We start from the raw sequence: 25,499 nt of genomic DNA, 5'->3' as shown, positions 1-25,499 counted from the left end.
ATACATTATATAGCTTTAAACCCATGCAGGTTTTAGATCAGCAGTTACACTAAGTACCTATGTAGTACTAACTATGTACTATGTAGACTATGTACCTACCCAGGGTATCCTTGCAGATCGGCTCGAGGGAAATCTATTTCCCGAATTAGCACCTCTGGTCCATCATATCGAATAACCCTAACCCAGAACCTCACCCACTCCTTTATCCGTCTGAGTACCATTAGGGATTTTTTGTATAAGTAATAGCTATGATGATGCAATAGTCACGAAATAAAATGCCTTGGATACTTACCTTAGTACTCATATGTTACGATACATAGAGCACAATGTAGCTAGGAAATTGAAAAAGGGGTAAACTACATAGGTAGTCTTAGTGAAGATATGTAGAGTGCCTATATCAACAAGCTGTGAGAAATCTAGAAGATTTGTATTAACTTAGGTAGGTAGGCACCTATCCAAGCTCTTTATGTCTAGGTACCTAGGTAGACAAAGGCAGGTTTGCTTACCTATACAAAAGCTCAAAACACTATCTAGAATCTATTATTATCCATTCATCACATCATCATCATCATCATTCATAGCCTCCACCTCGTTTCCCCTTTCTCTCTCAATAATAATCTTATAGGCCGCATCCGCAGCCCTCGTCAGAACCTCCTCTCGACTGACGCCCCCGCCGACCTCGACGATGACCTCGTCGGCGACTAGCACTCTGCAGACCAACTCCTTCTTGCCGGACCCGTCGGCGGTATCATCACGGATCTCGGACTGGTACTCGACCGATTGGCTCTTGAATGCGGCGTGCTGCCCGAGCCGGTTCTTGGGGTGCAGCGTGTCAACGTTTTCGACGAGCATGCGTTGCAGGTACGGGAGAATGCCTGCCCTCTCGACGACCCGCGCGCACGTGTCCATGCATCCCGAGGAGTCCACCCACACGGCGCCGAGCACGCTCTCGAAAAAGTCGGAGAAAAACTTGGGGATATGGAGGTGCGCGAGCTGCGTCCACGGGTACGTCTTCCCGTGGCCGATGACGTCCAGTATGGCATCTCTCTCCAGCATGTGCTTCTCCTCTGCCACATTCTGTGCTATGCGCAGTTCCTGCGACATATGACGCATGAACTTCCAAAACGGAATCTTCTTCTTAGTCACCATGGTAACCAACCCGTCTTGGGAGATCTCTGTGACCTCCTCGGGGATGGACCATTCCATTCCTATGAAACCGAGTAGGTCCGCGTTGACGGAGGCGACGCGAAAGAGATGCATCTCTCCTTGGGACATTTCTCGCTTGTGTGCCCAAATAAATGAGGTGATAATGTTGTCGAGGATAGCATCCCCGAGGAACTCCATACGCTCCATGCAGGAACCCGCCGAGTTGACGAAACCAAAAGAAGAATGCGTGGCTGCGTCGATAAGCAAGTTCTTGTTACGGAATGAATAACCTATTAACTCCTCGAGAGGAACAAGGCCCGGTGGAAGAACTTCACTCATCGGTGTCTGGTTGAATAGAGCACTGCAAGCAAACTCTAGGCTATGCCATCTGACTTCAGGGATGAAAAGTTTGATGCATGCCAAAGCTTTAGGCATCCCTCCATCTAGGTACGCAGCGCCAATCAAGGCCTCAACGACATCTGCAAGAACCTTTGTACTTATCTTCCTTTCCTTGCCTTCACATGCATCTACCTCTAGAAGATCTTGGACATAAAGTGGTTTCCACTTTTTGGACATGTATGATTCGTAGAGAATGAATTTATCTAGACCAGTCTTGATCGTAGAACGATAAAGTCTCGCGTTGGATACTATATTTGCCTTCATGGCGTCAAGATATCCCTCTGGGAAGTTCGGGTCTTTGTAATTTTGTAATTAGTTAGCATACACTCCACCGTAGGCTGTAGATTTTAACCACATACTATTAGCTGTCACAGTGGCAGTGGTAATCGTCTTGAGAATCATATCGCCAAGAAACTCCAGTCTTTGGTAGTGTGTCGTCTCCAGGGCTGCTGGGGCGCTGATCGCAGTAGTAACCAAAGACATATCCGAAAACCCAACGTCTTTCAATAAGGTATTGCATAGCTCGGTAACAATCAAGCTGACTTCTATCTTGTGCATGAGGACGGGGATGATAGCACCAAAGTAGATGTTAGAAATATGGGTGCCGTCCATTCGGCACAAACTTACAGGCCAGGCTGACTGTAATCTTTGAGAAGTACGTTCGACTGGTTTTACCCACGAGGGCCTCCGTCGTGGCCATTTCTCAACTATCAAAAAAGGACCCTCAGTCGGCTCCTCTCTCAGCGTGTACGGTAACTGTATCGATGGGTCATAGCAGGGCAGCCATTTCTTGAAAAGGGAGAGATTCCCGTCACTTGTGCGTATGGCTGCTGTATCGTCAAGACGAGCTACTTCGATTGGGTCTTGGCCAACCAATCGTTGGAATGGGATATCCTGGGTGGGTGATCGAACATGTAGTGTGTGTTGCATGGCAGTACCCTTGAGCTCTACACGACGATGACGGTACGCTAGATCTATTAATGCTTGACTTTGATCAGTTTGGAGATCATGTGCAGGCAATATTTTTACGTCGCTCGTTTCGACTCTCCAGAATATTGTTGCGGCTAGGAAAACCTCAAAGTCTTCCAAGTGTGGAAATAAAATCGGCATCGAGACATCAAATTCGCACGTTACATTGTCCTGTTGGTCTATTAGACGCACTCGGCGTTGGTAAACCTCCGCCGGGCGACACCAAGCTTGGGCGATTCGTGGCCAGGGGCTCCATCGCCCACGCACCAAGACCTCTGAGTCTCTTAATTGGGCTTGCCGCAGAGATTCGTCCTTCAGGGGCAATAAATTGTCATTGAGAAGGCCAGCCTTGTAGATGGCGATATAAGCTTGGAAAGCAGCATCCTTGCTAGCATTCTTCTCGGAGTACCAGACTCTACTGCTTTCTACTCGTCGGAGGTTAGGTAGCGACAAGGGCAGGACTACCGTTGCTGCTATCAGTGGGAAGTCTTCTGAGGATGCATTTGTTCGTTTGAATATATAGTACGGCCGTGTATCGGAGTATGACTGAAGCGAGAGACCCTTGCAAAAGTGTTCCAGGTGCGCTTTCGCTTGGTCGAAGTCAAGGCAAGCTCCCGTCTCTGGCACGAGAAGAGGTTCAACTTGCGGTCGTTCAGACTCTTCGAGCTCGAATAGTTCCTGCTCTCGTCTGATCTCCTCGGCATACCGCTTCTTCATTTCTTCTTCAAGTGCTGTCCACTCATCAACCTTACACGTAGCAGTATCCGTCAGCAGAACAAGTTTGGATTCCCTCATCCGTGCTCTTCCTCGCCTCTGAATGAACGCCTTCAGATTACTGGGCATGTCGAAGCATACGACCATATTACAGGCTGGAACATCGATTCCTTCTTCTAGAACACTCGTGGCTACAAGTAGGTTGATTTTGCCATTTTGGAAGTCCTGCAGATCTTGATAACCACTGGTTCGGTTGAGGCCACTTAGATCCCTTTTTCGACCTGTGTAATTATTTACGCCAACCATACTGCCAACACGAAACCGCTTCTTTAGTAGCGGGTGGATCGAGAGCATGTGTGACAAGACAACAACCGACGCGATCTCCTTCACGAAGATGATGCCAATGGTTTCGTTTTCGTCAGCCGCAAGTGAGAGCTCTCGCACGAGGGCTGCAAACTTGTCGGAAATACTATTGCTGGCGATGGCATCCTCAAAAGGTGGCAGTGCTGTTATCTTTGCCTGTTCTAAGGCGCTCGCAAGGTATTTTTTATCGTCCCTCCACCATTCACTGAACAACACATCATTCTCCTTCACCGACTTGAGGAACTGAGAGATGACGGTAGAAATGAAGTAATCTACAGCCCACTATATATAGTATTAGCGACTGCCCAATGTCAGGGTTGTAAAATGTGTAGGAGGAAAAAGGTGAGTGAAGCCAAGTTACGAATGGAACGACTTACTGATCCAAGTTGTCGCTGGATCTCGATGCTCTTATTCAAGAAAGACATCATCTGTTTCTGGACAAACGTGCTTCTAGTCTCGAGAGCCTTCCTCAGCTCTATTCGACTACGTTCACTATTCTCTCCTTGCAAGTAGATGACTTGCGGATCCTCATATATGTCTAGATTGTCATACACGCCGATTAGACTCACCGTGGTTTTAGTGAAGGACGTATTATTAGTATCGGAATAGAGGGAGTAAGTGACAGTCGGCCGCTTCACGATGGACTGGAGCTCCTCGCGGTGAATACGCGGACTCCTGCATACGGCATCTAGTGTCTGCTCGATGATTTCTAGAGCTTCAATCTTCGATTTCATGATGGGGCTTGCTGTTAAGCCGAGTATTGATGGAATTGGAAGGCCGGCATTCTTGTTCTTGTAATACCGCTCCATAATCTTGCTTCCGGGATGTTTCCCGACGCAGTTGTGCGCTGCTTTTATTAGTTCTCATAATCTCGGGTGCGAAATAGATTACCCACCTTCGTCAAATACTATCAAGGAGAGCCGATCAATAGGAACAAAGGCATGCGATATTGCATCGAGAAGGACCTGGTAAGTTGAGACAACAACGCGAACATTTCTCAAATAGTCATTCCATATACGAATGTCCGACCAAGTATCTAGACCATCCGCACCACTGAGAAACTTGATCTGGACGGCTGGAATCTGCGATGTTAGTACCCTGGTTTGCTGCTCGCCTAAAGCCACGGTAGGGGCTAAGAACCAAATAAGCTGTCGAGAGTCAACAATGAGTAGCAAGTTTGTGAGTATGCGTTGACTACACTCACCTTCTCGGGGGTGGATTTTTCAAGCTCGGCCTGAATTCTGAGTACAGCACTAAAAAGGAGGTGAGCCCACATCAATAATACAGATAGGGGTAGAACTAGTGATATATTCGATCGTAACGGTGTGGGCAAGCAATTTTCACTTCTTCTAAGACCTGCAGTGCTAGCAGGCTGAAAGAAAAAAAACTTACACTTGTGTTTTACCTGTGCCAGTTTCCATCTGCAGAAGTGAGTTGTTTCAGTCTGGGAACGGCACAAACATGGCGGCATTGACCTACCGCAACGATTATGTTATGCTTGAGACTTTCCTCAAACATTTCAAGCTGGTACTCGCGAGCATGTATAACCATCGGGTCTGGGTTCAGATTGCGTTCCATGAGAATGGCATCGACCTGGGCCTCGGATAGCTCAATCTTTGGGGAGATAGAGTCCTTATGGCACAGGTAGGTGATGTTGCTATTGTCATAGTTTGGGTCCTCGGATATCGAATCTACTGATGATGATGGTGATGGTATCCGGGGCTTAGATTTTGGAAGAGTCATGGCTGAAAAAGGGAAGCGGGTGCTGGTGAATGGGAGGGTTGCTCTGTATTGGGTGATATGGCTGCAGGCTTGTTTGGATATAAGATGAAGTCTATAGAAACAAGAGGTTTTTTTTAGGTCGGCAAACAGGAAACTCATAGGCATCACTGCCTGATCAATGTATGCGTTGGGAGACACATTGGGAAAAAGAAAAGACGTCAGGTTTACACCTATACATACATGTAGTAGACGTATAACATTCGTGGATGGCTGTGTGTGTGTGCATGTAGAGTAACCTGCCTACATATTCATGAATTTCATTTAGCGAATAACATTGAAGATGAATTCGGGAATACATACATATGTACTAATAGGTACTAGGTACTAGGTAAATACCACCTATTAATTACATACGAGGTATAATCTATAGAATTACATGTACTATGTATGTACTACCTAGTACGTATACATGCATCTGCCAAGTACCTACCTACATACATATACATAACCTCCAGATGTCGTCCCAACATTGAATTCCTTATGTATGAACATTGAATATAGTGACAAACCATGGAGCTCCTCGCCACCGGCTTCAATGCTTGGGGCCAACTACAATTTAACAGAGATCAAAATGAAGTTGACGAGCCCGATGACATTCATTCATTTCAACCCATTTTGAAAGATGACTTTATCGGACGCCTCTATCCCTCGTTATCATGTACCTTCGGTTAGTTATACATATCTACATACCTACACACCTAATACTATGTAGTCACCACCCCCCCTGCCTCGAACCAATTCATACTAAGGGAAACAAGTCGAAAACACTTCTGGAATACGACATGCAGGCTTCGTCGAAGATGATCTAGAATGTATCCAGGAGAAACTCCTCTCGTCGACGGCAGCGATTGCAGGGAACGGTATCGTAGCTGGCAAGTTTTTTTCTATTTTTATTTTTTATTTTTATAATTCTTTTATATATATACTTCAACCTAGGATCGTGATTTCTGCCATATTACTTATACCGGGCCTTAGAGTATGACGGCCGAGACACCGTCTTCCAGTATCCTTCCAAATCCAAAGACGAACAGCAACGTTTTACTGGCATGGGGCACATTGTCCAACTGGCAGCATTTGAGACCGGATTTGTAGCGTTATCACATGATGGCAGTGTCTGGTCTTGGGGAGATGAGCGCTATATTGCCTGCCTTGGAAGAGAGGTAACACATTCGAGGTAGGCTACACCACCTTCTACTACAATATTCAGGACTGATAAAAGATGTATAGCCCAGCCGAAAGACCTGGCCTCGTGGAGGAGCTTGAAGACTTACCGACCGGTAAAATAAAAAAGATCAGCGCGGCTGGTTACCTAGTTCTTGCTTTGACAGAAGGATGTGATCTCTACGTTTGGGGTGGGCACCCGGGGCGGCAAGCTCTACTCGAGGGACTATCAAGTAGTCCGGTGCCCTTAGTGGTCGAAGAGAAGGACATAACAGATTGTGGGGTTGGAGAATCACATATAATCGTGCTCACTTCCGAAGGGGATGTATATAGTATTGGCGAGAACGCAAGTGGTCAGTTAGGCCTCCCACTCAAGGAAGCAAGATCGTGGACCAAGGTACCCCTTTGCTTGCGAGCGGGACGTGTCGTTTGTGGTGTAGAAGCAGGATGGCGTACTTCATTTATATTGACCAAGCATCAAATACTTTGACGATTCTGCCTCAATTGGGTCCTCTATGCTGTTCTATGATACACACAAACTCCCCACAAAATCTAATAGCCACGATGCTTACAGATTCGTCAAGTAGTCCTCGATCTCTTGTGGAGTCAATTTTCGGAATCGCGGGCCAGTCGCACCCTCGACACCTTCAACACCGAGTAGGTGATCAGCAGGTGGGCCAACGATGCCTTTAAATTGTTAGCTGACTCTCCAAGAGTATTTTTGTTGCGAATTGTTGCAAGCTCACCAATCTCGACTGTCTCTCCATTCATTTCGCCTTCGATAGTCTCTTTGAGGGTTAGGAGTGCAATGTGCACGGCGTCTTCTAGCTCTAGACCTTCGGTGTATCGCTTCTCCAAAAACGTCTTGGCCGTCGTGGCACTCTTTCCAATAGCGGTCGCTTTCCAGGGGAAGTAACTTCCAGATGGGTCGACCTGATAAAGCATAGGACCGCCCTTCAAAATCCCGCCCGTTTTGCCTGATGGTTTCTTCTCGCCCTCGCCCTCGCCCTCGACAGCTGCCTCCTCATCGGGCATGATGCCCTCGTCCCATCCGGCAATTAACAGACTAACCCCGTACGGTCGAACACCACCGGACTGGGTAGCTTCCTGCATCACTCGAGCGACATCCTGGACTAATATTCTGGTGGGAGGATATTCGTTATAGATTCTCTTGTAGCCGGTGTGAGAGACCTTTCGTGCCCTGTCCACTAAGACTCTGTAATCGGGACCCATACCCGAATAGACCATGCCGATGTTGGGAGTGATCAGGCTGACCTTGGACAGAGAGGAGGGGTCGGCGAGGGGCGAGGAAGACTTCTTCTCGGTGGCTAGGACGATGCCATTTGTCGCTAAAAAAAGTTTAGGTGGCATACGAACCAGCGTTCTAGATGACTTACTGACCTTTGATACCGAGGGCTGTTACACCCTGGTTAACTGCGTTCAAGGCATATTCTAGTAGAAACAGTTTGTTAGCCACCGTCACAAATCTTCTTGGTAGAGGATCATTCAACAAAAGCTACACCCGTAGATATGCGCCTGGCAAGGACTTTCGCATACCGATCTGTACTAGTTTCCCACTGTCTAGGTGTTTAGCTTAGTAGAGTTGTTATAGGATATATGGAGGAGTTTACCTGGGGGAGAAAGTGGTCAAGGAAAACGAATAACGGTCAGCCATAATTGCAGAATAATATTAGGAGACCAGATTGTGGAAGGGTTATTCGAAATTATTAAGTCGGGCGTTGGGGAATATGGTTGTGGTGGATTAGATGGCGAGGCTATGAAACCTCGAAGCTGGTTTGGTGGTTTGGTGGTGGAGAGCTACGGTTAACAGTTGCAAGGTGCTGGTGTGGGTGCTGGTGTGGTGCTTGCAGGTGGGTTGCTCTTGCTAGGCACCGCGAGTTTGCGCGTCAGAGCTCAGCTACTATGTACTTGTACCTAGTACCTAGTTATTGGGTACCTATTACTAGGTAGCAGGCCTTACAGAGACTGGAGCTTTTTAGTGTAGTTAGTTACTTGCACCTGAATTGGAACCTGGAATTTCCATTTTCTAGTGGAGATGACTAATGATACGGATGTACAAGGCACCGGTACCGAATACTACCTTGAATTACATAATCAATTCAATTTCTTCCATGTTTTCTTCCATGTTCCCAGTTATTATGCATCCCCAAATTTAAAAAAGAAAAAACGGTAGGAACGTGGCACACGTTATTCATTATTTCTCCAAATCAAAACTGACCAAGTTGAACTTGATTTGCCTGCGCTTTAAACAATATTGAAGTTGAATCAACTCGAATTGCCCGTAACGAAAGCTTGCCACGTGCTGTGCTGGCTTACGAATCGAGGTTTGCAAAAGCCCTAAAGAATCAGACAATAAGATTGAAATCTGTTTGCAGCGATACAGTGTATGCTATTAGGTGTTCTATCCTTTGAGGCGCACAAATCCTTTCTTCTTGTGCCAAGTCTTTGACCATACGTGGCCAAGTATGTTCCCTGGATCGCCTGTTGAATGATGGTCCGCGACCTCGAACTTCTAAATTCTATTCGAATATTAGGGGTTTCATTATGGTGAGGATTTGAGAAGACGCTCGATTCTTTTTTAATACTGTCTAGCGTATCCTCGGCTTTATTCCTACTATAGCCTATAGTCAGGCATTCTAGGCGGCCCCGTCGTTCTCCGATCCGCTATCATCTCGCAATTCTTACTTCTTCAAGCATCGCAGAGAACTAGATATAAGCCGATACTCCAACCAAGACCAACGGCTTATTTCTCGCCAATATGTCGTTCCGAGAAGAGACAAGGGAGGCTCAGCCTTCGTCCGGAATCGCTTCTGGTAATGATTATTCTTCAAGGCCAGGACCGCAGGATAAGCCAAACCCGAGTGACTCGAGAAAGCATGTTCGCATGTGCTGGATCTGCCACGATGACGTAGAGCCTACGTACGAGGAGACGGGGTTTTTGGACGGTATGCGGAACCGGCGCCCGAAACGACATTATGTGTCTGAGAATGGAGACCGCCTTATCAATCCGTGTCATTGCAAAGGCAGCGTCAAATACGTCCACGAAGGGTGTCTCAAACTGTGGATGAACGAAAACCCGAATGCTTGGAAATGTGGTCGATGCCAATATCAATATAGGATGGAGAGATTGAACTGGGCCCAGCGACTACGGAGTCCAATCCTAGCCTTGGGACTCACCATCTTCATCCTGTTGATCACAGTTTTCCTACTCGGCTTCATAGCCGACCCCATTCTTAACTTGTGGCTTGACCCTGTTGGTACCATTGCAGAGTCGGTTACATCTGGTCATATCATTATGGATGACGGTATTGAACTGTCACCGGACGCAGGCTGGTTTGACCATTTCTTGAAGGGGCTCTTCTCGTTAGGTCTCCTCGGATTTGTGAAGGCATTCCTTGTTATGAGTCCTTGGCAATGGTGGAATTTACGGACTAGTGGTATAATCGGGGGAGTGGGTGGCCGTCGTGGTGGTACTGGGCGTGACCGAATGGAAAATGTTAATATGACCCTTGTCCTCATCGGCGTACTTACCTTTTTATATGTAAGTTTTTGTTTAGTGGCACCTGGTGCCTACGTATGCAATGTCTCGCTAACTTTCTTAGACTGTGTGGAAGGCTACTCGAAAATGGACCGAGAAGACCCTTGATAGGGCGAGTCAAAGGATTTTGAACGTCCAACGCGACAACAATGACGATGATGTTGACAGTGCTGATGAAGAGGACTAGCATTAAAAAGCGAAAATATAACCTACCGACTAATTTTTTGAAAGACCTTCAAGGCAACTGAGACATATGACAGCTTTGATCATGACCGTCTTGTTGCATCGTTTTGGAATTATGTACTGTTTGTTGGATGCATTGCACACTCTTAAGTTGCCTCGAAGTTACGCTTCCGTTTCTTGTCGACTAGTCTGTGTGCAAAGATTGATATCTTGTTACTGTCTGATGGGTTTTGGGCGTCTTGCTTATACCCGTATGCAGATATGTTCAAGGACGTCGGATCTCCCGCCCTATGTTGATGGCTCTTTTTGAGCCGAATCTACGTCTCCGCCCTTTTTCTCTTCCTTTGAGATTTATATAAAAGGTGTGGATTGGCAATTTTCGATACAGAACAGAATATAACATTCCATGTAGTTGCATACCTACCTATCTAAGATTCTACCTACCTAGTACTAGGGTGGTAGTATTGTATATAATACGGAAAAATTGGAATCCATTCTGTCTGAGGTTGAATTGCATGCATGTGGTATTAATTCAGGATATTTCAGGATGTTTCTTGCATAGATGCCAAGTCGTACACGGTAGAATTTAAGAGTGAATTAAGATGGAATCTGATGGATTATGTAGCATTTGAGGGCAACCCCCCATTTATTCAAAGAAGATATCCAATAAGATGCATGGATATAGGTGGTCTAGACGTTAGATACTTTGATACTTAATTATCAAATATCACGGCAGGACGGGGGAAGGACTGGGGGGTCAGCTGGGGGTCGGGGGACACGTTCGACGGTTCGAGCCATTTGAGCCAACAAGGATGCAAGTTAGGGCCTGTTAAGGCATTCTAAATTTCTAACTTTAATTGATGTTCAATGTTAACAATTACTAGCGTAAATATCATACGAAATACTAATAAATATACTGCGACATAGGTAGTAGGTACATGCATGGATAACTACAGTTTTTTGCGACATGTCAAATGCCACGGCCTTTTCGCGCTGATGTGGTGATTTTCCAATCGATAACCATTAACTAATACGTTATTGTTAAGCTTCTTAAGAAGATTCAAGAATTAATGCGATTTTAATGCGATTCGAACAGGATCAGACGCCAAAAGCCAAAAGGATTTAATTTTCCAACTGCTAGGATTAATAGGTTAGGTTAGCAACGTGCGCTTATCTTTCTTCCATCTTCAATTCTCCTTCACTTTCTTCAACGTTCGTCGCGATCGATCAACATCAATCAGTGATGATACATACATAATACTTCCAAATAATACCTATACATGCCTATACATACCTTTTTGTCCCATCATTTGCGCCAAAGTGGCCACGTCCATTCACTTCTAAACTTTGGGCAAAGTGCCGGCCTCTTGGCTTAATCGCTCGCTACTCACAAAGCCAAAGGTTGATTATTTATTAATTTGATTTGATTTGATTTGATTCGATTTCGATTTCGATTTGAATTATTTCCATATACGCCGTCAAACACGGAGACACTGAACCTGGACACTGAACGCAATCTGGGTAGGATTAGGAAGGCAGGAGGTCTTTTACCACTGCTCGACGCTATTCATATTTAACGTCACCCACGCCTCCGTGTGCGAATCGACTGCCTTTACTTCCCTTCCCTCTTCGATTCTTTCGATTCTTCGATTCTTCGATCTTCCACCTTCCAACCTTTCCAACGGGGGACATTGATTCCCTTCATTGGCATACATAATGCATTACGCCTACCCCCCTCGAAAAAGCTCGAACCCACCGCCTTACCTACCCCGTTCATCGCGAATACCGAGAATACGGAAGAGTCACTTAAGGTCGATCGCTTTGTTGGTATTGGCCATCTTTGGTTTGGTGTGGCTATTTTCCGGCCGCTCGAGACATGCTGGGCGTCGCACGATAACGGGAAAGCCACCAGTCGTGTTGGTGACCGTATTCGACGACAAAATTGTCGATTCGTTATATACCAAGAATATCCGGGAAAATAGGATGCAGTATGCAGAAAAGCATGGTAAGGTCGACCAAACCGTGGTTTTAATATTTCGTGCCTAGAATTTCCTAACGACGAAAGTAGGATATGGGACATTAATAGCTAAGACGAGTGATTACAACCTTAATGGGTCGCCTACGTCGTGGGCGAAGGTCGTGGCGATGCGTCATGCATTGACCAAGTATCCGGATTGTAAATATATCTGGTACCTCGATCAGAATGCGCTTATTATGAATCCGCACCTAAAGGTGGAAGACTACGTGATGAGCGGCAGCAAACTCGAAAGCAGCATGTTCAAGGACCTCCCGGTCGTTCCTCCAGATAGCATTATCAAGACGTTTTCACATCTAAAAGGAAACGATGTCGAGTTTGTTCTGACGCAGGATAAGGAGGGTTTAGCTTCGAGCAGCTTTGTGATTAAGAATGGCGAATGGGCAATATTCTTCCTCGACACGTGGTTCGACCCGCTGTATCGAAGCTACAACTTTCAGAAGGCTGAGACTCATGCTCTGGTACGTCCATCTGACCGCCTAACCCTTTTTTGGCAATGGGGGGAAGAGTTCTAATAGGCTATCAGGAACACATCGTGCAATGGCATCCGACAATTCTATCCAAACTAGCCATTGTCCCACAACGAATTATTAATGCTTATAGTAGTAATGATCACGGCGAGCAGTACAAGGATGGAGACATTGCCATCGTATTCGCCCGCTGTTCTAATACGGGAGACAAGAGTTGTGCCAAGGAGGCGGAGCGATTCTCTCAGCAATGGCGGACGTCGTTTTCAAGGGCATGAGGATAACTACCGAGGATACTGAGGATACACGCGATGATGTGCTGACGACAGCCGATTGACTGCCTCAGTGCGGGCACTTAACTCAACAATTGCGCGGCAGCGGCAGCAGAGTGAGGCAGGCGGCTACACATTAGTAATGGGTTATGGGCGTTCAAGGAGCATGATGACAGGTAGTAGATTCGGATATTCTAAACGGACCGGTATTCGATTAGAGGGACTCTAGCATTTACATAGGTGTTTTGATGGCTTGGAGATCCCCTTCTTACAAACGGCCGTCACAACGTCTGCGGGATGTATTATTTCTCACTCGATTTCTCACTCGGATGAGGGACGGGCAAAATTACTAAAACTTTTGGTTGGTATATTCTTGAAGTTGAGCACCATAGTCAACTTTGGAACCGTTCTATCATGTATAGTTCCTCTCAGCGAACGATTTAGAATATATGTACGCAATTGACGTCAAATATTCAATGTTGTATGTGAGTGATGTAAATACATACCTAGTGTTAGTACTGTGCCTCTGGACTTCTCAAACCCATACATAGCCCTGGAGGTAATCCTCAACAACTACCACAGTATTGAGTATTGAAGAGTCAACATTGAATGTCGTGATCATGATAAGGGAACCTTTTTGGTTGGTGGTGTTGATTGACATGAGATACCGTGGATACCTGGGGTTCATATGTACATAGTAGGTAGTATGTATGTAACTACATATACTGCAAGAGCTACATACATGTGCCTACCTCATATTCAAATGCCAACCCTATTTTCGGCTCGGGTCCATCCGATCTTAAGGAGATGTTTCAGCCCACGCTTAGTAGCCCACGCTTAGTAGCCCACGCTGCCCACCTACCTAGTAACCTACATATGTAGGTATACTTCGTATAGTGCTTATGTGCCTATTCAATGTTCTATTCGTCTGAACATCGAAGAAAAAGAATCCTTCCAGGGCTCGTCATGTACATAGTAGGGAATAAAAAAAAAGAGCAGGTTATAGGATCCTGCAAGTAGACTGGGTAAGCGTGCTAGGTAGTATCCCCTTCAAGCCAAGGAGATCGGGTCTCTTTGGATTCAATGCCAGAATACCGGAACGTTTTCGTTACATACATATACCCGGATCCCGCAAATTTGGGTAGACATTCAATGTTGTTGCCCGATTATTAACATCTCTTTCCTTTTCCTTTTACTTTTCCTTTTCTCTCTTTTTCTCTCCCTCTCTCTGTCCCTCTGTCCCTCTGTCCCTCTGTCCCTCTCCCCTCTATCTGAATTCAAACAAACAGTTGATCTTTCTAATAACCTACATATTCAGGTACCTACAAATTTCCATTGTAGAATTGAGACCTCGAATAAATGATGTTAACCTTCCAAAACCGGACGCGAAGTCAATGCGGCTCATCTAGATTGGCCGGGGCACGCCGCTCAATCCTACCTTGTTGAGGCCCCTATTTAGTCGTTTCTGCTTGTAGATCATACAGTTGACCCCAAACCACCGAAAAGGGCCACTCACGCTGTCAGCTTGAGAGGTGACTGCGGAGATCAGACATACCCCGGTTGGCATCTGAACAATTTGTAAGGGAACCTCAACTAGGCAATCCTCATCATCCAGTATCTACGCCAATGGTCCGGCTACTATCCAACGAACGCATGAACAAACATGCTCTGCGTCGATAGTTCTTGGTAGATCGTTTCTACCGAGCAACATGCCGAGGCGAATAAGACAGGGTGGAAAGAGTAGACGTCTGTGCCCATGTGCTGCTCTCATATGTGCTTTGACATTTCTCTTCTCGTTTCAACATCGTCTATCGTTCCTCTCTTCTTCTTTCCTCTTTCTTTTTTTACATTCTTTTCCTATCCTGGCCACTTAGTCCAGGCGATTACTTCCAATTCTAGTCATTCGTTATGGGCTCTTGAACAATGCTGCGGAGCGGGCTCTTGCGGTTTTTTATACTGGTCGCGCTGGGCACGATAGGGATTTGGGGTCGTGAAGGTGGAGATGGAGAAGGGGGCATCAACTTGGCATCCCGGGGAGTGGCACGAGTGCCGAGAGACGACGAGCCATTGTTATGGAATAACTTCAAGCATGTCTCTCTTGGGAAAGATGACGCAGTAGAAAGACTTCTGGTGGAAAGGGTACCCGACCCAACGAGGGGATATCCTAGAGAACAGGCCGCGCCAGCTTTAAGCACGCCCAAACCGACAGCACCGCCACAGAAGCGTCAGGATGATGGACAGATACAGGCGCTCTCGTCACAGTTGCGATCGCTTTCAGAGTCTGCTACCCAAGCCATATCGTCCGTTTCCTCGAGCGCCTCTTCGGCTATGAGCCTTGTATCTCAATCCATACAATCCGTTCGACAGTCCGCAGACCAAGCGGTCCGGTCTGCTAACCAGAATGCCGACAACGCTAACCGACAGCTATCTCAGACCCAGTCGTCAGCTTCAAGCGCTGTCTCTGCCGCTACCCAGCGAGCCAGCGATGACATGTCACGCTCATTATCGAGTATGAGCAGTCGTATTTCTTCCAACCTAGCTAGCGTCCAAAGCAGCGCGAGCAGTGCCATAAGTGTTGCTCGGGTAGAGGCAAGTTCAAGTGCGGCGAATGCCGTAAACATAGCTGCTAGTCAAGTTCAGGGAGCAAGAGCTGACGCGACTGGCGTAAGGGTACATTAACCGGTCAATATCCATTTTATATTGAGAGCATCGACTAACGTGAAATGGTAGGGTGATGCGAGTTCTGGCGCGACACAGGCGCAATCTAATTCGATTTCAACTACGACTCTTGCCATAATAATCACCGCATCAGTCGTCGGAACTGCCATACTCACCGCTATCGCTGTATTTTCCATTGTTCGCTATCGGCGCAAGAAACGAGGTGGTCGTGAAGCTGAAGTCCCAACTATAGCTACGAATGATCGCGAAGTACAACAATATGAGAGGCCGATTGCGGTCCGCGAAACCTTAGAATCAGCGATACCTCGCTTCACACCATTTGGCGGAGGGACGGGCTATCCCATGGACAAGTTCAATCTTCCTGACTTGAGTCTAACTCCCTTCCTGAAGAAGAAGACCAATGAAGAAACCCCGAGTACTGTCGGCTTTGCGAGGAACAGCTACCCTTCTACAGATGGTGGGGAGGTACCAGCCAGTAACGACGTCTACGGTGTTTCGCCGACGAGCTTTAGACTACAAAAAGAAAACAACATCAAACGTGCAACAAGCGTGAGAATAATCAGAGTAGGCAGCACTAAAGGCAAGGCTAAAGCATCGGAGGACCAAAGGGCCCTTTTGAGCCCTACACCGTCAATACCTCGTGTGCCGACGCCATCATCATTTGCAGAATCAACACAAGAGCCAGCACTTATATCACCAGAAATACAACAGCAATTTCCTGATCCACCTTCACCGGCGAAGCCGCCACCTGCAGAACTTCCACCAGTAGCTACTCGACCTGTCCAAGATCCAGAGATGGAGGAACCTGGCCTGGGCCCAATGAAGCATACGACAACTATGAATAGTCAACAACGTCTCCGTTTCCGCGACAGTAGCGACGTGGAGTCAGCAGAACCATCCCCAGCTAGCTGGCAAGCGTCGGCCGCTCCCAGTGCTATGCGGAACACGAACACAGCTAGCCTGCGTGCTATTACGGATGGAAGCGATCTGTCGCCGTCCCGACGACCTAAGAATGCCGGCGCTAGCTTTGCTACGTTCCCCAGGGTACGCAACGGTCCGCCTAAGGGCTCTGCCGCCGAGGCAATCTTGAACAGGAATCGTATCGGGCTAGACGGGATCACGGCGAGGGCACGTGAGGAAGCAGAGCGCAGGCGGCGCGGTCTAGATGAAGGTAGCGGTGACGATGCTACGCGGGTTGTGGAGAATAGGGATGGACCCGCGCCGAACTGGCCTTTTGGGAATTCTTGACTTTCCTACCTAGGTACTTAGTACTCGCCTAAATTATAGGTTCGTAGCAAGAGAGCAGGAAACTCGGTTGGATATGGGTATAAGTGGTTTTAATTCGAGACAAGACACCATGATTCCCATGAATCTGAGAAGGGGGAAAGGGGGGGGGGGGGGGGGGGAGGATGAGATGGAAAAGGGCAAGGAAATATATACCGAGCCATATCCCGTACTCAGGTAGTAGTTGGTAATCGTAACTACAATGTGTAAAGCCTCTTGGAAAATACTCAAAGTAGTTAGCTTATTAATTATTTTATTTACTCAACATCATTTTTGTCTTACGCCTAAGTATCCTCCAGAGCATGTGATCGTTAGATAATGCACCTATAAATCCTACCTAGTTACATACTCAACCTCACATATAACATGGGATGGAACGAATACAAATAAAAGCTACCCGGCTTAAGTATGTGTACCTACTCACCCCTAAACCATATATATATATACCAAGGTATGTATATAAAGCTTTATCAGTTACACAACACACCTACCTACCTACCTAAGTATCTACTTACTTACTTACTTACTTACCTACCCACAAGCCTAGCCTCGGTGTCCGTGAATGGCAACCCCGGTGATATGATGATACGAGGTCGAATGCGGATAACACAACATAGGCCCTTACACTAGGTCAGATGAATGAGGTGTTGAATCACGATGATCTAGGTGCCTAGTACTAGACGCTTTCATAACTTTTAGTTTCTCAAGGAGATTCCCTCATCCCCCCTTCCCACCTAAGAATCACCAGTTTGGCCTGGTAGGCTATTGGCCATGATGTTTTTTTACCCAGTATATGTACGCCGGCCGAAGAATCTAGTAGCAACCAGCCAGCAGATCACGCGACTATCTACCCTACTACCCAAGAAACGGCTTCGTGGGGGGAGGCGCGGCGTCTTATTCTTGATTGGGTGTGTGATCCACGTCTGACCTCTATATACGGCAATGTGTCACTTTGCTAGTCGTATTAGACCAACGATGCAGGAAATTCAGCTTCCACGCATTTCTATTCACCACGCGCATGAGCTTTCAGCTGAAGCAGGGTGGTAGAGTAGTAGGATGACAGGGTGGCAATCTACCCCGATCCTGATACATTTTCGAGAAGCCTTGTACGTAGTAGCCCCCGCCTGTTTCTTCTGCGCACCACTCCGATTTGTAGATGTGCCGGTTCTAAACACCTGCTCAGGAGGCGTATGTATGTAATGCCCTTTTTGCTGTACTAAATCTTAATGTCAACAACTCTATCCCATGTTGTCCACAACGCCTAGTTTTATGCAAGTTCGGCCTTGCCGCCTTTCCATTGGAGAACAGCTGTGAGCAGAATAGAAGGAAATGAGGTTCTAGTAATACTAAAGCCTATCCCCTTCATTAGTTTAGTTCTCTTCCTTCCCCTAATCAGGAATAATAGGCAAGAGAGGTGAATGCTATGATGCCGAATGATAGAAAAATGAATATCTCGAGGGGAGATACCACTAACTCCAGGTTCCTGGTCTATGTAATTGTCCCCAAATCTCAATGTAATCAAATGAATCGAACGGGTAAGAGAAGAATATGCGCCGACCTGCAAAAAGAGAATTGGGTCATTGGATGATGTTGTAGATAGTTTTCCCTAAAGATTTTTGTCAGATGGAAGGACCAGAGCTTGCTAAGTTCTGTGCATCGTGGATAGTTCCAAAGCTTGGGAGAGCTCGGGTCGGTCGGAAAGGGCCTCCTTCGCCTCGGAATACGTGAACCACTGACGCTCCCTCTTGTGCTTCTCGGGCCAGTTACTTTCCTCTGACACGACTGTAGCTTCGTAAAAACGATATAATGCTTTTGGCGCTTCCTTGGACAGCTTTTTGGGGGGGCGCGAGTCAATGACTTCGCCGAGGTCATAGTCGATACGGATGATAATACCGGCTTCTTCCCAAGCTTCGCGTTCGGCGGCCTCTGTACATTCTTCGTCCGATTCCCAACCCCCCTTGGGAAGAACCCAACCTTTCCTTCTTGTAGATTGGATGAGCAATACGTATAATCTATCCTCCGTCAGAGGTACCACTCCCGCTACCAATCGTTCACCCTTTGAGTTGTAGCCTGCCAGTTCAAGGGTCAGTTGGTCTACGGGGTAGGCGATTCAAAAACCGACGCGCCGCGAGAACAAATCAATCAAGATAGATCGGTCAAGAAGCTTGTAACAAACTTACGTTGTTTGCTTCTACCAGTACGAGACTCCATTGTACGATTATTCGACGAGCCGGACGCCATCTTGGGAGTTTTGGATGTTGTAGGGCAACAAGGATGACGTGTCATTCAGACTCTACCTAGGTAGTAGATCAAAGGCGTAGAAATTGTGGTGCTTTTGTTGCTGAGAAGTCCTGGGCAGAGGTGCCGGCCAGATGGAGCTGGAACTATGGCGATTTACCGGACAATGTTGAGCTGCATGGTCATATATGGTCTCAGAATATGGCAAAGTCGTCGATCCGCAGCAGGGTAATGTGATAAACCCGTAGTCTCGTGATGCTGGCGTGGTGGGTGAAGCCGTGAAGCCGTGGTATCTTCCTACTAACTTTTTCTCTCTACTGTTTGCTTGCCGAGATTAAGGCTCAACGCACAAATTTTGTTTTGCAGGCTCCTGGGGTTCCTGGGGTTCCTGGGATTCCTGGGATTCCTGGGATTCCGGTCCTAGCAGCTAACAGGGAAAGGGAATGATGAGCGGTATTGGCAAACTTGTATACAAGTCTGCGCAGAGCCTAGAGTCCTAGACACACACGTTCGAACCCACGTGTGACCTCGGGGGTTTTTTTCTTCAAGAGGTTCGGAGAGGGTTACGGAGGTGTAAAAAGGAGGCGCGGCAGATCCGGAGGGTTGCAGTAGTCAAGGTAGCGGGCGGAAGAAGGAAATGGTCGCATATGCCGACTTTCTATATGGCCTTGCAGCTGGGGGGAGTGTTATTTTTTTTGTGGAGAGTGAGGGAAACACAAGAAATCCGGGCGGTCAAGTACTAAGTAAAAAGTGTATGGATACTTTACTAGTATTAGAAAATAAACTGAGATGGATGTGATGATAGTTGTTGAGCCAGCAACGAGTGAGTGTACGAGTGAGTGTAAAAACTGCGGTTCTGGCTAGACCAGCGCGGCTGTTGTAAGTCTCGTGCCATGCCTTTAATAAAATGGAGGGGCACAGACAAGGAATTGTAGGCAGAGTTGGTTTTTATAGTACTGTGTCTCTAAAAAGGGAGTTGTTTAAGGAAAAAAAAAAAAAAAAAAAAAGGAGCCCCCAGCCCAGCGTACTATGTACACTACTATGTACGAAGTACACTAGACGAGGAGCCGCGGACCAGGGCAAAGGCATGAGCTAGGAAGATAGGTACAACTTACCTCTAAGCAAGGTTGTAAGATGCAGGGCCCAGAGTCCCAGAACTACCTAAAAGGTACCTAACCAGGTAGCTAGCTAGGACCTGCTAGGTACCTACAGCAGGTATGCAACTTTAAAACTCGAATCTTTGGCCTCTTGAAAGTATCAATTGATACATTCTGATGTCCATGTTAACATTAGTACTAGGTAGTTATGTATGATTGATACATACTACAACGCAGTATGCACCGTGCCACCAGGAAGCTTGGTTCCCAACATTGAATGCTAGGTGAGGTAAGGCAAGCCATACAGCTTTGCCACATGAACTTGAACGAGTAGGGTAGCAGATACAGTAGACGCAACGAATGATAACTTTCCAGAGTTTCAAAGACTTTCAAGGTGTGTTGCTTGTGTTGCTTGTGTTGCTTGTATCGCCAGTAAAGCCGGTCATGTAAGACAACATAAAACATAGTTATGTAGTTACCTCGCTCGCTCGCTCACTCGCTCACTCACCTACCTAACTTGCATGGTTTAGCTATCTATGCTGGTGCGTTTGAGTTGGGTTGGCCGAGCTGGTCGAGTACACATGATGAATGTATAATCATGTACGGCGTAGTATGTATATCATGTATGTCATGATATATGTATGTATGTTAGTATGTAGTACATGTCATATGTACGCTTCGGTAATAAATCACACGCACGAAATGTCCAAAGTAACGAGCACTAGTATGTAAGTATGTACTGCCTACCAGGCCCTACCTACATGCAGTACTTTACCGTAGCTGGAGGTAAATACTAGGAACCACAACTGGAGGGACCGTAATCCAACAACTTCTGGCTATGGGTCCTAGGCCCGAGGCTAATAAACTGGCCGTGTTGGCAGGGGGTTTTATCGAGAGAGCAAAGAGAACGCGAATGAAACTAGAGTGGAGGAGAAAAGTAGGCAAAGGGAAAATTTTTGCTCAGAAAAATGGACTGGAAGAATCTACATTTGGAGCTAAAGATTGTGGTAGCGACCTCACTACTTGCATTAGACTCAATTAATCAGTATATACACCTTTAATACCTAATGTTCACCTAAGCATAAGTTATGTACACGCCTAGGTACATATATAATATCACCAATATTCATATGTATTTGTATGTATTTGAAGCGGTAAAAGAGAGATTAGAAGGGATGAATAAACATCATTATGACCCACGAACATACCTACATATATACATGTATACATGTGAGGGGCTTTGATGAAGAGGAAAGTTCCGAATAGTTAGTATTGCTCGCATCTACACTAATGCCAAGAATGATATTCCTATAGCAAGATAAACATCTTTACTTTTTAAGGATAGGGCTGGCTTTAATTATGTACCTCTTACCTGCACTCTACTCTACATATGTACATACCGTCGATCAACGATACCCCCTAGTTGAAATACTACTTGAGCACACATCCATGAATTGTAGGAACTTACTATGGTTACCTTTGCATGAGCAAGTAGACATTGGCATGCGTGCTTTCATGAATCCGTTGAAAGGGGTTCAGCTTCTTATGCGGCATCTCGATGGTAACCCAGTTCTGTCAAGAGGAAGCAACTGTATTACTATAGTAAGTAGCAAACTCCATCTGAGTGACAACACCAAGCCGAGCCGTTGACGTACTTATGTAGCACTTGAAACTCGAACGAAAACATATCATTCTATTTACTTCTACATGTAGGGCTGTAGGTTGTGCCGTCGTCCTATCTACATATACACATTCAATGTTGACATGTATGTACATAACTTTAAGAGGGTAGGTACCTAGTACTTGATATGTTTTACCCCTTATCCATCATTTCGGTATTATATACTAATACTAGTAGTATGTATGTGCCATTTGAGCTCCAGACATCATGTCTACACTTACATGTTGGTTATGTACTCGGTACCTAGATATTATACATACAACGTTTGAACTTGAACATTAGTTAACTACATAACTAGGTTAGTTAGGTATTCATAAAGGTTGGGTTGTACAATTCGTCATAGCACCTGCATAATGTCATGCAGGCCTTAATCCAACGCTGCTACCTCAAGAAACAGTCAATTCCCAATCCATTCAATCTTCAGTTTAGGTAGGCACGTACGTGACACTATGTAAGTGGTACGGCAGAATATACCTCTATTCCGGCGCAAGGTTAGGTACCTGCCTACATATATGTAGTACTAATTTATGAAGAAATACATAATCTACGACTTCTTCTTCTCTTTCACAACATTGAACCAGGACATTTCAATGAACATCGATTCAAGTTGGAACCAACATTGAATCTTCAAACTTGCCAAGGTACAATAACCACCACTGTTAACCACCACTGTTACTACTTAACTATGTATACCTAGATATGTATCCCCCACACACAGTGTCTCAGTTTGATACCATACCCTTAGAAATATTCCACACAAACCATCATCGTCATCATAATAATAATACTTATTTAAGCTTCATCGTCTGACTCGACACCGACTCTTTCATTCGATCCGATCCACATCGTACACACATCAATCATACATACATAACATAGTAATGTAGGTATACATAACTACACTACACGTTACCTTGTCTACTTTGTCTACTTTGTCCAAGCCCCCCCATGCGCGCGTGCGGTCTTTCTCTGATCAAGTGTCCTGTCTGACCGTCTCATTAGTCTAGCCACCGCGGGGCGCAACTTGAAGGATGCAGGCCCCCCCTGAAGATGCATTTTTGTATATATCGCCAATTGGTAAGTTAGACCATCATCTTAAGTCTATCTACCCCAGAACCCCTCTTACGCCTCCTCAACCAACCATTCCAGCCCGTGCTGTGTTGAGACAACCTCGTTGGCCAGCTGGTTTACATATAGTTTTATGGGGAACGCAACACTCCATCTTGTCCGTTGGCACGCCACTACCAGTCTACTGGCGTCTCCTTGAACGCCGCACGGCTCCGGAGTGCCTACACACGGAACACAGAGAGATTGTGTCCATGCCAAGCATCCATTTATTACCACACAATCAGCCACAGCCTCAAGGGACTTGGTGTGAATCTCACGTGTCACTTTGACCAACCCTTCACTGTTTTTGACTTCGTGCAATTTTTTTCTTTTTTTTTTTTTACTTTCGGTCTCTCCCCTTTTGCGTCTATTTTCGTAAACTATAAGTGTGATCAAGTGATCAGTGATCAGTGATGACTATGAAATACTACACGTATATACCGTATATTCTCTTTCTCGACCATCTCTTACTCAGCTAAACACAAGAGCTGGACCTGACACCTGAAAATGACCTAAGTAGATTACCTATAACTAACCTGTTGTAGGCTATAGAAGATCATCTAGTTGCGGCTACTGCCGTCGTAAGGGTATCGGTCAGTCCCGGGAAATGCGTCTATACGGCCAGGCCTCACGATCCATTACCCTCCATTACAAACTCACCTAACCACTGATGTTCAGATGGCTCAGGTATACATTCCAGTTTTTGTCGTGCTACCGTTAAAAAGCATATTGCTCCGTGTACCGTTCTACATAGATTTCCGGCATAAGCACATGGCGCGTTTCGCCGTCGTGATTTGAGCAATGTTGTAACTTACCTTCATCCCTAGGCCACACCTACTATGCACGTGCAACATCCATGAGCCCAGCTGGCTACCAGACTCTCATTGATCGATGCTGGAGACGGTCCGGGGCGCTTCTTTATAGACCAAATCAGCGGGATGCTTGCTGTCCACACTACACCATTCGTCTTGACTCTGGCCGCTTTCGGACGACAAGAGACCAGCGGCAGACTGTCAATCGCTTCAATAAATACATCACAGGCGATTCATACACAAAAGAGGCAGCTCGTTTGCATCCGAAGTCATGCGAACAAGCTCGGAAGCGAGATACTGAATTTGACCTAGTAGAGAGAATCCACGAAGGCGAAAGCCCATCACTAAAACAGCCACCACAGCCATCCCACGACTTCATCGTCACACTAGAGTCTGACAATTTCACAGAGGAGAAATTCCGCGTTTTTGAAAATTACCAGCAGGTTGTACACCATGAAGACCCCTCATCGATATCCCGAGAAGGATTTAGGAGATTCTTGTGTGACTCACCCCTGAAAAGGGAGAAATACACGGCACCGGATGGACGTGAACGCCAGCTAGGTTCGTTTCACCAGTGCTATCGGCTCGATGGTCAGCTGGTAGCAATAGGTGTTCTGGACCTTTTACCAGACTGCGTTAGTGCTGTCTATTTTCTATATCATGAATCTATTCACAGGTTTAGTCCTGGAAAACTTGGGGCATTACGAGAGATTGCGCTAGCAATGGAGGGAGGTTATCGGTACGTACATATACAGGATTGTCTACAACATAGTTTGATAGCTTCCCCCTTGAAGACATCCTGAAAACCTGCTACCATTACGTTCACCTATTTATTACGAACCCTGCCCCTCCCCCATTTCTTCAACGAAGAGGGGAATTATCATAGCCCCAATCAAAATTGAAGGCGACGTATTAACATGGAACTAGGTGGTGGTATGCCGGCTATTACATTCATACGTGCCCTAAAATGAGATACAAGATCGATTTCTCGCCCCAGGAGATCCTCAACCCGGACACCTTTGAATGGGTAGAGCTTACTCAGGAAGTAATTGAGAAGTTTGATAAGCACGGGTATCTCAACCTGCAGAGAGGCGAAGGGGAAACTAAAGCAGTTGAATCCATGGACGGCAGTACGCCGATGGAGACGGAGGGCCATGGCGATCAAACATTCAAGGAGGAGGATGCTGATAGCGATGAAGAAGCATTCCTATTTGACGGTAATATGCCAGGCATTCCATCCATTGAAGAAATGAACTCGGTGGACTTGGACCATATCGCCGTGCGTCTGAAACAGGGATACTGCTACGCCGGCAACCTGTTTCAATGGCAGAGCGAAAAGATCGAAAATAGCGGCTCTGCCAAAGCTATGGTTGCAGAAGTGGTGGCAGCGGTTGGGCCGGAATTTATTAGCAGATTGTGTCTGGACTTTGGGAGATCTTAAGAAGAAGGGAGTCAGGGTTAGGTGATTTATATAGGCCAATAAACTAATACCCCCCTGAGCTGGATAATGCATGATGTCAAATATTATACCACGGTATATTGCATATAACT

At 46.2% G+C, this 25,499-nt stretch overlaps 8 protein-coding genes across 8 annotated transcripts; 5 read left to right on the top strand and 3 right to left on the bottom strand.

Annotated features, from left to right (window-relative positions):
- Window positions 1-25: 25 nt before the first annotated feature.
- Window positions 26-5,624, bottom strand: GGS25DRAFT_481205 (uncharacterized protein). Its single transcript, XM_049260156.1, has 7 exons — window positions 5,071-5,624; window positions 4,984-5,012; window positions 4,796-4,844; window positions 4,487-4,739; window positions 3,969-4,438; window positions 1,905-3,873; window positions 26-1,841 (listed from the first exon to the last, which is right to left on the bottom strand). Exons 1-7 carry the CDS (start codon window positions 5,476-5,478, stop codon window positions 544-546), a joined length of 4,476 nt encoding a protein of 1,491 aa, XP_049118820.1. The 5' UTR covers window positions 5,479-5,624; the 3' UTR covers window positions 26-543.
- Window positions 5,625-5,829: 205 nt separating this feature from the next.
- GGS25DRAFT_179996 (RCC1/BLIP-II) lies at window positions 5,830-7,082 on the top strand. Its single transcript, XM_049256615.1, has 4 exons — window positions 5,830-6,040; window positions 6,132-6,245; window positions 6,349-6,547; window positions 6,601-7,082. Exons 1-4 carry the CDS (start codon window positions 5,884-5,886, stop codon window positions 7,022-7,024), a joined length of 894 nt encoding a protein of 297 aa, XP_049118819.1. The 5' UTR covers window positions 5,830-5,883; the 3' UTR covers window positions 7,025-7,082.
- On the bottom strand, window positions 7,064-8,539 carry GGS25DRAFT_179933 (proteasome A-type and B-type). The gene is made up of 5 exons (XM_049256614.1): window positions 8,166-8,539; window positions 8,092-8,111; window positions 7,936-7,986; window positions 7,281-7,883; window positions 7,064-7,221 (listed from the first exon to the last, which is right to left on the bottom strand). The coding sequence occupies exons 1-5, from the start codon at window positions 8,207-8,209 to the stop codon at window positions 7,103-7,105; spliced, it is 837 nt and encodes a 278-aa protein (XP_049118818.1). The 5' UTR covers window positions 8,210-8,539; the 3' UTR covers window positions 7,064-7,102.
- A 170-nt stretch (window positions 8,540-8,709) lies between these two features.
- Window positions 8,710-10,962, top strand: GGS25DRAFT_481180 (uncharacterized protein). The gene is made up of 2 exons (XM_049260155.1): window positions 8,710-10,096; window positions 10,158-10,962. Exons 1-2 carry the CDS (start codon window positions 9,314-9,316, stop codon window positions 10,278-10,280), a joined length of 906 nt encoding a protein of 301 aa, XP_049118817.1. The 5' UTR covers window positions 8,710-9,313; the 3' UTR covers window positions 10,281-10,962.
- Window positions 10,963-11,992: 1,030 nt separating this feature from the next.
- Window positions 11,993-13,056, top strand: GGS25DRAFT_519344 (glycosyltransferase family 34 protein; the record flags this gene model as incomplete). The annotated part of the gene is made up of 3 exons (XM_049263692.1): window positions 11,993-12,281; window positions 12,345-12,772; window positions 12,838-13,056. The coding sequence occupies 3 exons, from the start codon at window positions 11,993-11,995 to the stop codon at window positions 13,054-13,056; spliced, it is 936 nt and encodes a 311-aa protein (XP_049118816.1).
- Window positions 13,057-14,973: 1,917 nt separating this feature from the next.
- On the top strand, window positions 14,974-16,977 carry GGS25DRAFT_519343 (uncharacterized protein; the record flags this gene model as incomplete). The annotated part of the gene is made up of 2 exons (XM_049263691.1): window positions 14,974-15,714; window positions 15,781-16,977. 2 exons carry the CDS (start codon window positions 14,974-14,976, stop codon window positions 16,975-16,977), a joined length of 1,938 nt encoding a protein of 645 aa, XP_049118815.1.
- A 1,678-nt stretch (window positions 16,978-18,655) lies between these two features.
- GGS25DRAFT_519342 (NUDIX hydrolase domain-like protein) lies at window positions 18,656-19,254 on the bottom strand (the record flags this gene model as incomplete). The annotated part of the gene is made up of 2 exons (XM_049263690.1): window positions 18,656-19,083; window positions 19,194-19,254. 2 exons carry the CDS (start codon window positions 19,252-19,254, stop codon window positions 18,656-18,658), a joined length of 489 nt encoding a protein of 162 aa, XP_049118814.1.
- Window positions 19,255-22,825: 3,571 nt separating this feature from the next.
- Window positions 22,826-25,447, top strand: GGS25DRAFT_481132 (arginine-tRNA-protein transferase). Its single transcript, XM_049260154.1, has 5 exons — window positions 22,826-23,106; window positions 23,682-23,729; window positions 23,815-23,823; window positions 23,964-24,687; window positions 24,876-25,447. Exons 1-5 carry the CDS (start codon window positions 23,061-23,063, stop codon window positions 25,387-25,389), a joined length of 1,341 nt encoding a protein of 446 aa, XP_049118813.1. The 5' UTR covers window positions 22,826-23,060; the 3' UTR covers window positions 25,390-25,447.
- Window positions 25,448-25,499: the final 52 nt, after the last annotated feature.

The sequence above is a fragment of the Hypoxylon fragiforme genome (assembly GCF_022984875.1).
Source record: "Hypoxylon fragiforme strain CBS 206.31 chromosome Unknown GGS25scaffold_3, whole genome shotgun sequence".
NCBI classification, from domain to species: domain Eukaryota; kingdom Fungi; phylum Ascomycota; class Sordariomycetes; order Xylariales; family Hypoxylaceae; genus Hypoxylon; species Hypoxylon fragiforme.
The sequence above is the reverse complement of the archived record's forward strand: the minus strand, read 5'-3'. Positions and strand labels throughout refer to the sequence as shown.